This window comes from Photinus pyralis, unplaced genomic scaffold (genome assembly GCF_008802855.1).
Source record: "Photinus pyralis isolate 1611_PpyrPB1 unplaced genomic scaffold, Ppyr1.3 Ppyr1.4_LG7, whole genome shotgun sequence".
Lineage (NCBI taxonomy): Eukaryota > Metazoa > Arthropoda > Insecta > Coleoptera > Lampyridae > Photinus > Photinus pyralis.
This window is the reverse complement of record NW_022170738.1, coordinates 24,985,625-25,004,367: the sequence shown is the minus strand read 5'-3', so window position 1 is coordinate 25,004,367 and position 18,743 is coordinate 24,985,625. Positions and strand designations below refer to the sequence as shown.

At 37.9% G+C, this 18,743-nt stretch overlaps 1 protein-coding gene across 2 annotated transcripts; it reads right to left on the bottom strand.

The window, feature by feature from the left end:
• Positions 1-4,361: 4,361 nt before the first annotated feature.
• LOC116176955 (TWiK family of potassium channels protein 18-like) lies at positions 4,362-17,209 on the bottom strand. Of its 2 annotated transcripts, XM_031495803.1 has the most exons (4): positions 16,638-17,209; positions 15,715-15,978; positions 5,417-5,619; positions 4,386-5,368 (listed from the first exon to the last, which is right to left on the bottom strand). In XM_031495803.1, exons 1-4 carry the CDS (start codon positions 16,999-17,001, stop codon positions 4,715-4,717), a joined length of 1,485 nt encoding a protein of 494 aa, XP_031351663.1. In that variant the 5' UTR covers positions 17,002-17,209; the 3' UTR covers positions 4,386-4,714. The 2 variants fall into 2 exon arrangements, with proteins under 2 accessions (XP_031351662.1, XP_031351663.1); XM_031495802.1 differs by lacking the exons at positions 15,715-15,978; positions 16,638-17,209 and adding an exon at positions 5,675-6,893 and having other exon boundaries at positions 4,362-5,368.
• Positions 17,210-18,743: the final 1,534 nt, after the last annotated feature.

Sequence of the window (18,743 nt, the reverse complement as noted above, 5' to 3'; positions counted from 1 at the left end):
GCATTGCAGCTATTACAATTTACAAACAAAACACGTGTAGGTATGAGGTTATATAAGATCACGTCCCACCTGCTCGTAAACGCCGATTACAGTTTCCATTTTGCAAAAAAGTAACGGTTTCGCACAAAGAGAACTGTAATGTTTTCTACCGCATTGATCTAGCAATGCCATGGGTTATAAGATGGCGCACGTAGCATGATAACATATTTCATTTCCAAAATTTTGAGTAGCAAGCCCATGGTCTGACCGAACTTACTGAGCTCTTCCAATTCCAACAAAGAAGTTGTTGTATAATCGGTCCGTGAAGTTCGCAAAACATTGGTGGGACAAATCTCGATTGGTCATTACGAAACCCCTCCTAAACTGTGGTGGGATTTTGATGAAATTTGTGTTATGTGTCTGTGCATCCCCAGGAAAATCTGTGTTCAGGAGCGTTTCCGGAACGGGATACTAATAATCTGTACACCCAACAGATGCAGTTAAGCCACTCCCAATAAGTTTTGGCCAATGTAATAGCAGACCCGTTTCACAGTCATAAAAATCGGGGAAATTTAAAATCGCATGTCACATTGTATGACTAAAAAGTGTTATGTTTTGAATATTGACCTTTCAACACAGCGGTGCATAGTTTCAAATTGTTTCTTAAGTTCAAAAAGATTATTTTCTTCGTATAAATAAAATTAACGGCAAATTGAGGTAAGGCAAATACAAAACGCAATGACAGGTTTGACGTTAAGGATGCCAATTAAGATACGGCAATTATAATTGGAAACAAATAGTTGCGTGTGTTACAGGTTTTGAAAATTCGGCCAATTAAAAATGTTCATTTAAATTTGCCGGGAATTTTTTGGGAGGAGCTTAACTGCATCTGTTTGGTGAACAGAGCTCACTATCACTGCCGGAAGTGAATTTCCGAACTCCATCCTTATTCAGCGCACCGCTTCGCCGAATAGAGCCGAACACCTACTAACTCACGACCTTTAAGCCGAGTTGACATGGAGCGTGTATTACGACCGTGATACACGTATTCGTGAAATTTTTAATTCGTGATGTCACGAAAACTGGTGTATTGGTTCGTGGAAAGGTTTACACAGAATAAACATTTTTGTGTTTAGTCGTGAATATGCAGTCGTTGGTAGTAGAGGGTTGTTTAGTTTTGTGTCAGTTATTAGCGACAGAATTAGCAAAACAACAGAATAATAACAACAAAGTACAAGCAAGAAGGAAAAGGAGGTGGTGGACCAGAAAGTGGATATTGGACAGGAACTCTGGTGGGTGCTCGCTAACCAAGGAACTAACTGCATATCCCGATGACTTTAAAAAGAATGTTAAGAACATATATGTAGTCTTTTATACATAGTTATATGGTTAAGAATGTCCGAAGAAAGTTTCAACTATTCACTCGAAAAAGCGATAATGACAACGTCACGACTAAATTCACGCTTAAAAAATCAAACGCCTTTGATTTCATTCGTGTCGTGTCACACTACAACTTTAGACGATCATATTTCGCGACTCGAGTGTTTACACTAGTAGTGATCTATGGTCATGACTTGCACGACCGTGGACTACGCCCCGTGTCAACTCGCCTTTACCCTTGGATGAAAAAATAACTGCTTGCAAGTCAAAATTTATGAAACCAACATCAGCAGCGCCATCACAAGGCAGTTGTGCGTTTTGTGAAACGAAATTGACACACATCAATTTTACGAGATTTAATTTTAAGTGTTTTATAGTGGTTTTATGTAATTTTGTGTTAATTAGTTTTGTTACTTTTATATAATTAATTAAAAATGGAACGCTGAAGTTGTTTTGTAAAAAATTGTGATGCAGTTTATAACCTCAAAAACAAGGACGTTAAAACAGAAACGTTTTCCGCATAAGTAAAAAAAAGGTTAAATCGGTTTCTTCAATTTTTCCAAATCTATCAAATGAAAATGTCGATAGTTTCTCTGACCAAGAACAAGTTGAAGAAATGACAGTAGATGAAAATGCACTTGTCCTTGCAAATTTCATATTTAGAGCCTCAGATTTAGTTTCTATTTTAGTCATACCCAGTGATGGCGATGCAGATGTTGGCTTCAAGTTTTATATTGAAATAATGAGTTCGGCTCTATTCGGTAAAGCGGTGTCCTGAATAAGGATGGGGTTCGGAAATTCGGTTCGCGGAAACCAATATGACGTATTCTTGAACACTTTCCTTAGATCATACATCACTTTCCCAGTATCGTGAGAAAATAATACTGCGCACAGAGTTGCCAAATACTCAAATTTCATCGAACTTTTCAAATTATATGTTCAAGTTGGAAAACGGAGTAATTTAACCCCATTTTTCGATTTTATACGTCAGCGGATGCATGTTGTATCTACACACTGTCTTAGTGGTTTCATGTATTACAATTTGAATAATCTCGCATGATGTTATTCAAGATTATATCATTGAATTTATCCACATCCATAGTGAACGAGGAATACAAAATTTCCACACTTTATAGCTTATGTGGTTATAATTAAATGACTAATAAAGTAGATGCTACGAGTAAACACGTAGAATAAATGTTATCAAGAAGCTCTTGCCGTAACTCTAAATTAATGAAACAAATTGAGGTTTGAAACCTTGGCGGGAATTCGTTTTCTCCACCGTAAAAGGCAAGGAACATAGAACTCACGGGGGAACATTCACTTCTCAATTCAGGTTTTCAAGAATACGATATTCGCTGTTTTAAGGTGAACTACCGCCACTTCTCCTTGAAGCTTTCCTCCCAGATATTCAAGAATACAGGCCCAGCTGGTTTAGATTCACAATGGAACCCGACCGGATTATAGGATTTTTTTAAAAACCTCTTTTTTCGTTGATGTCGCACTCTGCTGTTTTGCGCACCGATCGATACATGCGCCAGATTACTTACCCTGCCTCGTGCCGATGTGCAGTGGTACCAATAAAGTCAATATTGATTAAAGACAATTTAACAAAAATTAATTATTAACAAAAAAAAACTAAATGTTGACATTGAGGGATTTATGGCAAATTGGCCAAGAACTTCCACCTGAGCTACTTCATTAAGCAACCTTGATTGCTTTCTTTTTTATTGATAATAGATCCCGTTTCTTCGAATTTAGCGACCCAATCTTGAACATAGGCATGGCTTAATTTTTATTTTTTTTGTTAATTATAAAAATTTTGTTAAATTGTCTTAATGAATATTGACTTTATTGGTACCACTGGGAAGCATTTTTCAGTAGCCTTTCAACGATGTGTCACAAGTATGGCGTTGCCATTTAGGCTTTTTGAAGAGGGGGGGATTGGGGGGTTAATGGGGGGTAGGGGGTTGTCACTCATAACGTCATTCTGGTTTCCCCTCGATACACCCGAAACGGTTTTGGGCGATTTTCAATATCTCCTTTAGTTTGGAAAATATGGCCGACTGCGTTTTAAAATTGACACCCTGTATATCCGTCAATATCGAGCGTACGAAGTCGCGGGGAAAATCTAGTCTACTATAGATTTTTATATTATGTTCATGCTTACTTCGCACACTGACTTTTGTTCATCGCGACTAGTAGGTGGATTAGTTAAGCTTTTCAGGAGCGACACATTGTGAATATAAAACTTCGGTCGTAAAGACGCTCCATCCTCCAATTACGATTACGGAGAACAGATTGTACACAGTGCACATTTTTAGAAAGACAGAAAATAGAAAATGTAATGGAAATACTGTAAATTAAGTTTTTGATAACTTTTAAGAGGGTGCTATTTTGACTTTTCGCCAAGCCTTTTTGTCTTGTCGTAGGTTGCCCCCTGCTGAATCCGCCACTGGGTTTTTGTCAGTTTGTGTCATAAAGGTTTTCCTACAAAATCAATCGTCTCACTTCTACATGTTCTGACAACTGTGCACACCTTTGGTTTGGTTTGGTTTGCTTATGTGCGCTGCTTTGAAGAGTTTGTGCCAAACATAACATTCCTGAAAAAAATCGTTTGATAGATCACATTTTTCATTTACTAAGGTTACAGAATTGCGCAAGGATGTCTGTATTTAGCGGGTGAGGCTAAATAAAATGCTGTCGTGTATTTAGAGAATTTATACTCACTCAGTGACATGGAAATTGCAACACCAAGAAGGAGCGGGAATTTTTTTACCAAACTTGGCAGAACCGTTTAACTACTAAGAAAGAGGTAGAAATAGATTAAAACTTAGAAAACTCGCAATTCCTATAATTGAAAACCGTATTCTCAATAATGTTCATGATAAATTCACAAAGAAAACGAAGAAAAACTTGAACCAAGTTTCTTGAATAAACGCACGCACTCAGAACTATCTTATAATAATAATGATAATGGTGCGTAGATTATCTAATCTCCGCTACACTACAATCTTCAGCACTCATGAGGAAATAACCATAGCGCATCTACTTGCCGACCGTGTGCAATTGAATTGTGCACTTCCCGCCAAAACATTTTCCAGTGGCGTAACTTGGGATGGAATACCTGACAACCTTGGGACTTGGCGCGTAAAGTTCACACTCATTGTTGATTTCTCTTTGGCATTAGATATGTTACAATACAATAACAATTGTAGCAGGTATTCGGAAAAGATTTATACAAATATATTTCACAGTCTCTCGAAAATAAATCAACAATAACAAAATTCTAAACTACAAGTAAATCACAATTTACAGTTTCACAATGCAATAAAAACTGAGACAATAACAAACATTAAGAAGTCACTTCATTTTCAGCCGCGTTGTTCTCGCTGTCATTAGTTTTACTACTTTTGTCCCTTTTCCCACTCTTTCTACTGACCGCAACTTCTCGATCTTCACTCTTAGATGTGTCTTGGTGAACGTCTGGGATTTCAATTGGAGCGGGAGTTACCGTATCAATGCTACCATCTTCTTCGTTAACATTTAATCCGATCGTAGCACCTAATTTCGCCGACGCGTCCGAGAAGGTGTCACTCAGCTTGACTTGAACGACGTTAATGCACATACTCATGAGGGCCAAACCGAAAACTAAATAAATGACGGATGCCATCATGCAGAAGGGGTCGTTCGGCACATAGTCGCCGAAACCAATCGTCGACAGTGAGATGAATACGAAATAGAAGGAGCCGAAGAAATCCCACTTCTCCCAAATGCAATACATAACCGCGCCCAAGAAAATATAGAGCACCAATATAAAAATGGCCACCGATATAGGTAGATTGAATTCGTCGTCGATTTCAAAATGTGAAAGGGCTGGCGTGGTAGGGGTTGCCGAATGTTCTGTTCCAGGCGACTTCGGATTTTCGGCGTCTTGGGCCGACACAAACATTGAAGGTTTTCGCAATCTCGCGATGTCGTAAACCATTTGTGCTCCTTGAAGAAGGTCCTAGGAATGTATATCATAGTATTAGTGCGCAATGAAGATGAGCCTCACCTGCACATGAGCCGTCTTTCGTACTTTTCGGCAGCTTCCAGTGTAGTACAATCTACGCACGAAGGACCAAACGAATTTGATGCCACGGGTGAACAGCTTGCCGAAGTCGGTCAATGCAATCAGGAATAGTGGAATTCCTATGATTGCGTAGACAATTGTGAGAGCCATTCCCGTGTTTGTTGTAGGGAACATGTGACCGTAACCTGTAACAAAAATACTGGGTCAGTTGAGGTTTCGCGACTATTTGGAAGGGGATACCGATAGTGGTCACGATTGTTAAGCAGTAGATGACACCGTTAAGGAAGCTCCACGATCGCTGTCCGCTATAAGTTCGCATGCCGGCTTCGTGAGCTACATGCAGCTGTTCTTCGAAAACGCGCAGCTTACTACGCGCCAGAGACTTCCACTCGTCCTCGCGTAGGTTGTGGCTGCGGTACCACAACACGTCAATAAAATCCCTCTTCACTCTTTTAACCCCGCACTTGTAGAAATTCTCGAACGCCCCCTCCACGTATTTAAACATGATTCCACCGAGTCCACAAAAGATCATAATAGCTAGCAGATCTGATACGCATTTATTCCGTAGTCGCATAATCTTGTCCCACTCTCTCCACCTCTCCCTCTTAAACTCTTGATAAAGTTTATAAATTTCCCTTACGGACAAGTATTTAAAAATGCAAATTAACCCCCTCAGAGTAACACGAAGCTCTGGGACCCCTCTCGAGATCTTCTTTACCACTTTTGACGTTTTCGGATCGAGTATCTCGATTATTTTCGGAGACGGGCTGGGTTTCCTTTTCGGAATCGCGTCTGCGACTTTTCGTTTGGTTACCTTAGGTTCGTCGGGGATATGTGCAGGTTTGGGCTCGTCGGCGGTTTTCCGAAATGAAGATTTGCGAATGGGAGCTTTAGGTACATCGTTCGTGGTTCGTAAGGAAGATTTTCGTGTCACGATGTTCAGTTCATCAAACTCGAGTAATTGGGAAGGTACGGACTGGCTGCGCTTGGCGATTTCTTTTTTGGCGTTCAGTCCGCGTTTCGCTTTGTTCAGCAAGGCCAAGATCTCATTTTGGGTCGTACTTACTAGGCTGTTTTTCTTTTGATCGTTTGGCTTCGGGGTGCTTTCGCGAGGTTCGAGATTATCAGGGTCGTTTTTGACTTTGCTCAGTTTTTTACGTCGGCGTTCGGGAGTTTTCGGTTTTTCGATTCGTTCGTCTTCGCTGCTTGTGTTCTCAACGACATCTCTACCGGGCGTTTGTTCTCGCACTCTATTTGTGTGTTTTTTCGATAATGTTCTTCGTTTTCGCGCAACGGTATCACTCAGTATTTGTTCGGGGGTAACTAGGGCTTTAATTTTATTTAAATCGGTCTCGTCACATTTTTCCACGTCATTCACCGGTAAATTGTTAAGAAATTCCGTGGATGCTTGCAAAGTATCCATTATTTCTAGACTGAGTTTATAATTAGAACCGCGTGCGGTATATCTGAAATTAGCAAACTTCGTTGGCCGCGGCTGTAAACAGATGGAGCTCAGTTTTGATTTACTGAAATTTTCTATATCAACAATTCCCACGTGATTAATTACGAAAAAAACGCATTACGGTTGGATTGAAAGCAAATCTGGAGTTACTCGGGGGAAACTGATAAAATATGGAAACTTGTTTGCCATTTTTGTTCTCGTTTCGGAAATAAACGGAAGCATCAATCATTTCTGAAACGCGAAAGTATTTCGATTTTATTTTGTGATTTAGAACTACAATCCTAATGTCGAAATTCCATTTGATAAGCCAACGCAACTTTTCGTACGTTTCAGATAAAATTAGAACAACTACACACACGACTTTCCATTGCTAATTTTAAACGTGGAAGAATCTTGTCACCTTTGCCTAATTTAAACCGCACGAGATTTATTGTTTCTTCAAAGCGTTCACCGGCAAACGGATAAAAGTTTTCTTCTGAGTTATACAGAGAACAAGTAAGTTTCATGCTAGAGGCAACGGCTTAAATGACAGGTTTCACACAACATCGTTTCTGGAATCTGGATACCTATTACTCTACCCTTTAGGTGATACATGATGGATGATAGTATTCGTGTTAACTCGCTGGAAAACTACTCAGAACTTGTGAGAATATAAACTTTCAGACTACATCTTAATCAGTCTAAACTTCGATGAGAAAGACGTAGAACACTTTGTTCAGTTTCCAAAGGAAGGTTAAACCTTCACTCAACGGTTAAACCCTTGTCTTATTTTACAATTACTAAAGTGTATGACTCTGGAGGCATCAATTCGTGAATTTATGTTACAGAAATCCACGGTCGTTAAAAGAAGTCCTAATTTAGGTACCTATAATATTGATCATTTGTTTTCCATTCACTGCCCACTAAGATAGAGCTCTCTTTTAGAAATACTTTCACCCTCATACCACTGAAGGGAGTTCGTTTTCCATGTACTGGTATCCTATCATTTATCTAACTTTTATTTGCGATTGTTACAAACTCCCATATTAAGTGGGTCTATATGGCTCTATGCAATTAAGCATAGCTTTAGCCATATAAAACACAATTCCAACAGTTGAGCCTAATCACAGATTTAAATATTTAAATCTGTGGCCTAATCGATCAGCATTCACAGTGCCCTTTGCGCATCTCGATCACCGAATTGCAAACTTTCTTATTTATGAAGCTATTAAAATGAAATTTGGTACGTAGCCACTTGGAATAAAAGCAAATTTAACGCCAGTTTCAAAATTTGGTTTTGCGCATGCGCAGTGCCAACTTTCGTATTTATGGAGGGATTTAAATGAAATTTCATACAAGCCAATTGGAATTAAAAAAAATTTAACACCAGTTTCAAAATTTGGTTTTGCGCATGCGCAGTGCCTACTCTCTTATTTATGGAGGCATTCAAATGAAATTTGAACCATAGCCACTTGGAATAAAAGCAAATGTAGCGCCATTTGCAAATTTGGTTTTGTGTAGGATGTGCAGTGCTAACTTTGTTATTTATGGAAGCAATTAAATGAAATTTCATACATATACACTTTAAATAAAAGCAAAACTAACATCAGGTTTAAAATTTGGTTTTGCACATGCTATAGCCATACCCAGGAGCTCGTTTGCTATATTTGTTTATTTTATTGGATATCGTGTCGATAGAAAGTTTTATAATACTGTACTTTTGTAACGCCAAACCTATGTTTTTATTGCTTGTAATGGGCAGTTACAATTGTTATAATAAATAGAAAAAAATCTCAGAGCTCGTTAATTCCACCCTACCGTTGCGCGACAATTGTAACGGTAGTTACTGAAATGTCGGCGGGTAGAAAAATGTTAAGTATTGTAACAGTTTAGTTTATTCATATTCAAATTTCAAAATTACCGCTTGCTAGGTTAGGTAGGATATAGGTGAGATGGCGTCACTTGTACGCGTGTTTCTTTCCTCGCGCAGAATCGCGTTAATTTTTCACTTCATTTCCGTTTTAAAGCCAACGAGGTTGTACTTGTTGTAGAGCGTGGCATTGTGAATTCTTCTTAAACCAGTGGGTAATATTTGCCATCATTCATGTGAAATCTCTGGCAATTTTACCTTTTTATTGGCGTTGTCGAGTAGAGTAACTCAGAAGCCGTTTTCTCCATTGCGAGGCTATATATCTGGTGGAAGTTCATCGCCCTACCTACATGTAAGTGAAATGGCGTTGATTTTCTTTTACGTTATGTTATCTAAAATTCTTTCAGACTCACAATTTGAGGTTGGATAATTTCCCTATTTCATTGATTTAAGTATTTTTCATTACCCTCCTGACGATTTCAGGTATGTTATTAAAAATCTCGTTAGGGAGTGTTACATCTTCATTACTTTTAGGGGGTCCATGTAGTAGACGAATTCTTGTACCGGTCAATCCATGTAGTAGATGAATTCTTGTACCGGTCAATCCATGTAGTAGATGAATTCTTGTACCGGTCAATCCATGTAGTAGGTCAATCCTTGTACAGACGAATCCTTGTATGTAAATGAATTTGCATCTTGCGAATATTCCGGAGTACGAACACCTGTTGATTGCCGGCAGCTATCCGGCGTACCACGGAGTAGATAAGCGCTAACACCTAAACGATACCGGGAGCGACCAGCTGATTGTGGAATTTTCGGAAGATACGATCTTTTACACAACCTTTTTTTATTTGCTTCAATACCGTTAATCTAGTGTAACCTTCCGACGATTTATGATTGGAGCTTTGTATTTTGTTCGCATCTAGTGTTTGAGGTCGTGGCTCTCTTCAAGAGCAACGCACCTGTATTTAACGTATGGGTAAACGAGCCGGCTACGAGTAAGCTATTTTTTTTTGCCCTTCCGGCTCATATAATCGTTCCGAGCGTTGTAGCTTGGGGTTTGTTTTTGTGTTACAGAACTGGAACTTCGAAGGAGAGCTCTTTTTCGGAGAAGACAGCGTATGTGTTATTCAAGGTAAGATTTTTAATTTACTTGTACCCAGTGTTGCCTATATGAGTTGTTATTCGGGTTAACTTAATTCAATCTTTGAATCCATTGAAATTTTAACTACATTTTTGCTCGATCATTGTTGTAGGGGTCTGGTAACGTAATTATTAGGGAAGTGTTCATGAATTTATTTGGGGATTATTTTTGTCATTTAAAGTATTTGTTATTGTCGTATTGAAGATACATTTTATTTGCGATCCTGCACCGTTTTTGCCAGGATTAATAAATCAGAATTGCTCGTAGTGAATTTATTATTTGGCTCTCTTGTGTTTTCCCAATTTCTATACAGGAGAGGTCAGAATTTGTGCAAAATTGGATGGCGCTCAACTAATCATTTCTAGTGACTACCAAAGATCAAAAACTTATGTTATATGCCCAAACGAACAAACCGCTGTGGAAGATTCTCATCTCGAGCCCTTCTTTTAATTAAGAATCTGAGCTAGCTGGCCGTTTATGCGGCGGGGTTTGAGTTTTACAGCGCCGAACTAACCTCACGTTATAGTATATACTTTTAATTCATATGAACAAAGTAATGTTATTTTGTTGTAAAATTATGTCGTCGGATAGCTCGCTATAACAGTATTTTTTAAACAAAACTTTTCCAGGTAGAAGAAAAAATTACAATCGTCGTACCTCTGTTTTAGACGCCTCAATAGTACACAAAGACAAACATCTAAATTTCAAATTATTTACGTCTAGTCAAAAAAATTGTGCATTTATTTACAGACCTTTGTAGCAGTAGCAAAAATAATATTAATTTTGCGTCAAAATCAAGTAGAGGTTGTACGCAATTATTACCGCTTTTTGAATTAAGCTTAGCGCTTTCGCGAGTTATAGTGAAAATAGCTACTATATGACGCATTTGTTCGCGAACATTCTAGAATATTCGGGATCGTTCGAAAGCGTTCGAGAACTTTCTAGAAAGATGAGGACTGTACTAAATAGTACTAGATTACAATAAAAAATATCACTTCTCTTTACTTTACTCTAGTGGAGCCAGACATATATCCACATGCATGCATTTTAAATTCTTTTTTGATTTTTTAAACCTCAGGGCTCTTCTGTATTATTCAACTGAGAAAATCTAAATGTACAGCACCCTTAAAAGAACGGGTCTATTGCTCGAAGTACTATTGATCCACTTGGCCGATCCAAACGATTGAAAATGACACTCGATACAAAATCCTATAATATGTCACGTATAATGAATGTCACCTTTGATTTGAAGTTCAAATACAAACAGTAAACAATTAGTTAGGTAATAATAAATATAAATAATTAGTTGATCTGACGGTAAGGCTCTTTTCACAAACGACTGACGATCCATCCCGATGATTAGCTCTGACGCGACAGGGCCATTGTTTAATTTTACCTTTTCACATGTCGTGCGTACCATCAGTCGACCGATCAAATACCGATAGAATAATTAGTGCGGTAGAAGAGATAAACTAATTTCAGATACGAGATCAGAAGATTTATTAAACAAGTTGGAAAGTACTCGATCATGCATCAAGCTACTTAAGCGACTGATTGAAGTTTCTTCTCTTTCAAAATATTATCTGAATTGTGACACAAAGCAAATGCTTCAAACCCGAGCACCTTTGCAGCCGACCGACCGCCCGGCCGACCGAACAGCCAAAGTGAATATATAAGCACAACTTTTTTTCAAAAACGCGCTAAAAATCGGGAAATAAAAGGTACTGCTTGGAGCGACAAATCAGAAAGCGACAACAACGCGTTGCTCCACGATCTGCATGTACCTTTTTGCGACAGATCAACGCATCAAATGCATGTGAAAGCAAGATACTTCGACTGACCATCAGGACTGGTCATCAATCCTCAATGTCATATAAAGTTACTACTTGCGCACAATCGACTGCTTCAGACGCGCAGAGAGTTATATCATGAAAGTCCATTTACCTCGATATATTACGATGATAGAAGTACATATTTCCGCGTGTTTAAATTTATGCTACAGATCGTATTCGCAAATTCGCTATTTGGTCAACCCACTATTTAAGGACACGGTTTTAGTTATTTGTGGGTTGAAATCATCCACTATTGTTCGTATTCAACGTAATAGTTTTTAAGCCGTAAATGATCTTTTTGCGCGATCGGTCATTTCTGACTATTTACCATGGGTGTTTCCATGACAGTAGGTAGAATTTACCAGTTGCTATGATTACGACGACGTCAAAATTACTTACCGACCTAAAAACAGAACAGCAAAAATACTTACCGACGCCTTTTTAAAAATCAACAGTCTTACATTACATTTAATCTTTAATTATTGTTAGGTACATTAAACGTACAATTTGTGCTGTTATTTCCTATAGCAAGACGCTCATAAAGTCATAAAGGAAGTTCAAAGCTAGTAAACTACATCAGACACATGCACATTTTTATGAAATTATTAACTTCAATTTTGACAAATAAACTGGTTACCTAGTAATATACACCATACCACTTCGATCATTTCGATTTATTCTGCTCGTTAATTTCTTAGTGCATATTTATATTGGTTGCATAAATTTAATTTCGATCGCGCAAAAAATGTTATAAAATATAAGCACGTCGAACGTTAAGGGTTACCGTTCTCAGACAATAATTGGAGTCGTCGCTTCGCTCCTCCTCCAAACAATTGTCTTCGAACGGTAAAAATCCTTTACCGTTCTCCATACTTAATATACTATTATTTCACATTTAAAACTTTATGCGTTTGCTCGTATTTATCGTAATAGTTTCTAGTTCGTACGTTATTTACCTTGTACATGAGGCTCACTAAAAACGTTTCGCAATTTTACGCGCTTGTTTGTTCGTGTACATAAACTTCTGTAGCGTAAGCGCAAATAATACATACTCTCGATTATTAGTCATAAAACCAAATACCCTGCTATAATTTACAAGTTATTGAACCCCACTCACGGCTGAACTCGCATTTCTTGACGATTACCACGACTAGCGAACTTCTCTCTCCCACTACTTTCTAGCCCATTTCCACAAAAATAAAAAAAATGCGCTATTGTGGCCACTTTGTCCGTCCGTCCGTCCGCTCGTTCGTTGAGACGCTACTAGTTCTTTATATTAAGAGCTATTGTTCTAATTTGTTCGCTATTTGGTTCGTTATGGTGTCGAGGCTTGCACAAAGGAAGGAATTTTTTCTGCGTTTATTGCTACAAAATTTATTGTAAAAAAACCAACAAACCGTTTGTTACATGTTCCATATATAATTTTGTAATTGCTGTCTGTCGTCTGTCTGTTGGACTGTCCGTCTGTTCCTTTGTCTGTCTGTCCCTCTATCTGTCCGTGTGAACGATAGCTTTGTTTAGAAAAGTCCGATCGCTTTGACATCCAACTTTCTTATTTAGAAAAGCATTGAAATGAAAGTCTTCTTATAAACTGAAATTGAAGTAGCACGTCAAAAATGGATTGCCCATGTGCATCGTTATCTTTCATAGCTGTGGCAGGATTTTTACGATTTTAACAGAAGTTGCATATTACAAATGAGAAATGAATGCAAGTGGAAATGCGCTTTATGTAATTGGTTTACGATTACTTTTTAACTTGTTCATTTTGGGTGGACACTCATTTCGGAATTCAAATCGTTTCCACCACTAAAACCACTCAATTTCATTCACGTCTATATCTCAATTTGTAACGGTAGGTGGCTTTTAATTTGCATTTATTTTTCTGACGGCCAGATGCACAAAAAAAATAATCCAGGATTATTGTTTAATCCGGTATTAAGACATTTGATGGCAGTATGCAGCCAATCAAATGTCAAAATTCTCGTTTAAACTCAGATTTGACAAATAAGCTAGGATTTTGATTATAATTCGCTTTCCTGCAATCGGCCGTGAATGTTTTAGAAAGTAGTAGGGGATTATTTGGGGTGCACATTGTTGCAGCGTTGATGGCAGAGAGTAGTTTTCAATTAAAAGCCTCACTCGGCTAAGATTCTCGCCGTCTTACGTGCTGGTATCAATAAACTGATTAATATTAGTGTAAATTTAATCTATTTTCTTTCCAATTATTGGAATATTAAGGAAGGTTCATCTCTTCGTCATGTCCCATTTTTAAACGTTGGCTGTAACGGTTTATTTTCTTCATTACGAAGCAGCGTAAATTTTGAATAGATGACTCCATCTATTGTTGGAATTTTAACCACGACATTTTAGCGCGAACTTTGCGGTGCCGTGATTTGTGGTTATCGATTGTCCACATTCATTTTCCTCTTTTTTTGGTAAGCCGTGACAAAGTGCACCCTCATTAAAACCAACAGCTGAGGTGTTACTTGAGAACGCATGGAATATTAATTGCCATCATACCTATTTTATCATTATTAATCTCTGGCAATTGGATTATTTAAATTGGTGATTCTAGAATTATTATTAGTGAGCGGATTCGCCTTGAATCCCGTAGGGGAATATAATTGGGGTTTTTCTTCTTTATCGTAAGTACAGCCATTTGCATTTCATTTAAATTTCTTTAGATTCAGCTGTCATCTGTTATACAACAATTTTTCCATCAACAATTGTTGCTTCATTATTCAAGAGGTATGTACATTTTATGACATCAACGAAGAGGGTTTCTTTGTTTTCTTTTAGGATATTAATTTATGGTACCAGTTTAAGGACCAAGTTTTAGTTTTGTGTGAAATGGGTCAACGGGTCAGGAACGCGCCTTGACAAAGAGAGGCCACCATTAATTTGTTGACTTCTGTACCTATTTAATATCTTTGCTATCTAGGTTAAGTTGTGATCGAGTTTGATACGTGAATATTATTGTAGACAGCTACTCCCTTCTGACCTCGGCTGGTAAATTAAATACCGTACCTGCTATAGAAGCAGATTACGAGTAAGTACGAGTAAGCCCTTCCTTAGTCAAATAATTATATACAGAGCTCTGATTATGTGAAGGTTTTGGATGCGAGAATTGAGCTCACTTCTTGGTGTCAGTATCATTTATGCAAGGTAAGAGTTGCCTTATACTTGGGCCGATACTGCGAATTGTTGTCCGGAACTTGTTTTAAGATTCAGTAATCAATTTAATCGATCATTCTTGATTGGGGGTTTGTTAAACTGGGAAATTTCAATTGTAAAATCAAGTTCAGTTTGTGAGTAACGTAATTTGGTAGTATTTGGTATTTTGTGTGTTACGATATCCAATTGTGGAGAAAATTTTTATTTTTGCCATTTCTTGTGGGTCATAAATTGATTTTTACTGTTATTACTGCCCTCGTATCTTGTCAATGTCGTACGGTGGGAGTTGGGATAGATATTGAGTGGCGCTCAACCATTGGTAAGTGTATCGAAGGACGAAGATCAACTGCCCAGAACGAACTACCGTTGTGTCCGATCTCCAGCTTGTATATTTTCTTGTTTAACCAAATCCCCCAATCGTTAACCACAAATTATTTTGAAAAAGTACGTGGTTTGGTTATTGTTACTTCAGTTGCTTTGCATACCTCTAGCTATAAATTAATAAATCTACAGTAAGACACCTTGCCAACAATTATCAACACCTTTTACGTGAAGAGTGTTTCTTTATTACTCAACTTATACGAGCCATTTTATTATTACACGCTAGACCGAAATCATTTCATCTATGTTCATTTTGAAAATTTACTACTGTTAGTAAACTCTCCATTTAATTATATAACTGTGGCGTATTTATTTATATTACTCATCGCAAATGTCTCGTGCGGACGCAAGTGTTAGTGTGCCAGGAATTTTCAGTTAACCCACGCCGTTGTGGATAGTTTGCAATTTGACCTAATTTGATAAGTGGGGTATACTCACCAATGGTAGTGTAAATGGTTCCACAGTACACGACGGCGTTAAAAAATGACCACAATTTCGGACCGTCGTTCATGATTATCAAACTTTTGTTTTTGTACGCCTGGATAATGAAAGCTTCGTATTCTTCGATCCTTTTGGACGCCGCCCCCTCCCATTCGCCCTCCGACTTAAGTCGCGGAATGGTATTGGAATAATTTCGTAGTTCCCATATCAGATCAAAGCGCGCCTTCCGAACATCTTCCACTACGACATCTTCGTCTGTTCCTGTAAACAAACTCGCATCAGCCCTATTTGCGAATATTAGAGATAGAAAGGGTTGCTATTGTTCCAGTTTTTACATGACATCAGCGATCATTCAGCCAATTTTCATGACCATAAATTATAATCCCACGTTTTGGGGTGAAACATTTCTAAATTTAAGCATAATTCATCAACCTAAATGTGGTCAAGTGGGGTCTTATCCACTTAGACCCACTGCCATCATTACAGCATTTAAGCATTTCCTCGAATGAGAACACTCCCTGAAAGTCAGTGGGCGAAAAAATTTTTTGCTCATAGTGATTGAACAAGAACTCTGTAAGGGACTCACCCTTTTCTTCTGCAAATTCTTTTAGATCACCAATTGCTACACACTGTTCTAGTTTGCATTCATTTAATTTTTAAATAAAAATATGTTGCTTTAACCCTGATCTACTTGTATATCTATAAATCTTCGCAAAGGAATAAAAATAAAGCATTAAATAATTCTAATTCAACTAGAAAAATATTTACGGTTGCCAATTAGAGAAATTCACAATAACCCCATGACTATTATTAATGAAAATGTACAAATTCCCTTTTAAATGTGGTAGACAGTGTTTGATTGTTTAACCGTATATTTGTTGAACTGTTTTGGCAGATGCAAACTTATTATAAAAACTCACCTTCTATTGCTATAAATATAAGCGCGCCTCCAACTGTGTAAAGAGCCAGAACGATCGTTAAAAACCAATGGGTAAACCACCGTTTGCTTAACACACTTAGTTTGTTGTAAATCCAAAACGTGGCCTTTTCCCCGATGCTCAGTCCAGACTTGGCGATTCCTTTTAGTAGTCCCAATTGTTTGCTCTGAGCTCGTTGAGCGTATCTGCTGGATACTTTTGAGGTGATGCTCGCGGGGTATGGGCTGCTGGGGGTGATTACTCGCTGTTGCTGGTAATTGTTGTTGTTGGGCAAAATTAGACGGGGCGGACGTTTCCCGCGGTCGATTGGGGTTTTTGGTGCAACTTTAACAGGCGGCGTATCCATAACTGTCCTTGTTATCACACTCACGCATACACATACACTTCATTTATTAAGTGAGTTTGGGACGACTGTGGTTAAACGTTTGAGATCCGAAACGACGTTTGGCGTCGTCCTTTATGTATGCCGTCTCCTTCTCCATTTAGTGCTTTGTTTGAGCACGCAAATACTTCTGAGTACTTTGCTCTGTCATTATTAGATATGAAAGAAAAATTATGAAAATTATATTTTCGGAGTTCATAGAACATTCGAGAGGGATAGTTGGTGACATATTCGTGACGCAATCTGTGACATAGCTACCAACATCTATTAATATTTATTCACTATTTAAATAAGGCATTGCCTATAAATAAACAGAGTTCTTTTACGCTGCAGCGGTATTTATATATAAAGACACTTAGTTATATTTAAAATAATTTTTTTTTCTTTTTGTAAATGATGACATTTACCCAGAACTCTGCAAAGAAAGACGGTTTGGCTTTTCCTAATACTATAATGTAACATTTCGTAGAAAACTTGAAAGATGTTGTGGACCATTGGCTTGGATTTATAAGACAAGTCACTCACTTTCATGTTTCTTATGAAGGTGATCGTTTTAGGTTCATTGAATCCCATGACGCGGTTCGTTTGTCGGCAACAAAAATAACCACCGTCACCTATTGCAGTTCCGAATTAAAGCAACTTTATCAGTCAGAAAGCTTAGAAGGTGATTGAGAGGAACCGTTCTCCAGGAAGGTAGGTAAATGAACTAAAAGACAGCAATGTTAAGGTAATGCGTGCTTCCTGAAGGCAAATGTAACGACAATGACTCCATTTTAATATAGCAACGCGAGAAATTAAACAATAGTATTTTCGCTCAAAATAAGCAAACAGGACATGCTGTGACCAATTGAACTTGTTTGTAATATTACTTTTCCTCAAGCAACATGTTTTGTGCGCCACTCTTATTATAGTTATTATGACTTTCTAATTCATATTTGAGATGCAGAAATGTTTACCTCAAACTATCACTACTGCAAGTCTATACTATAAACTTTGGTCTTGTTTTTAAAATGAACGGGTTTGGTGTCTGACATACTTTTCCAGAACGATGGCCCGTGCTATGCTTGGCTTGGGATCATACGGCAACCTGTTAAATAAAGCAACACTTATTCCACCGATACACGTTGAGACCTTTTATTCTTTTTCTTTCTTCCGACGCCCCTTCTTCGAAATATTCGTATTTGAAATATTAAGCCCCACCCTGCCCCACCAACAGAACCACCTGGTCCAGACATTTGATATTCGCTTCGGATAGTCCGTTTTCAAGATCATTCTAACTCCACCAACAATTAAGAAAAATTATGCCGTTCTCACAAAATCTTTACAAACAGATGAGGAAGTACAGTTTGTATAATGGATCCGAGCGTATTTCAATTTTTTCCCGACTTTTGTAAAATGTTGGCCGAATCGTGTCTGCAACAGGGTTGCATAAAAAGGGGGTCGAACCTCCCTGCTTTGAATTAATTTTTAAGTGAACTTAAATATTTTTGCAAATTAATAGAATGACCCACGGCTAGCTCTGGTAAAATAATTTTTTTAAATTTCATCTTATGTACTACCTAGTCGCCGTTTTACCAGACTCATTTGAATCTGGGAAATCTTATATTACCAGACTGAAAATGTTTACGAACCGAAATTTTGCCTAGCAACATCAACGGACATCTAGTCGTATAGTGTGTAAACTACATAAAGGGGGTGCCATTTCT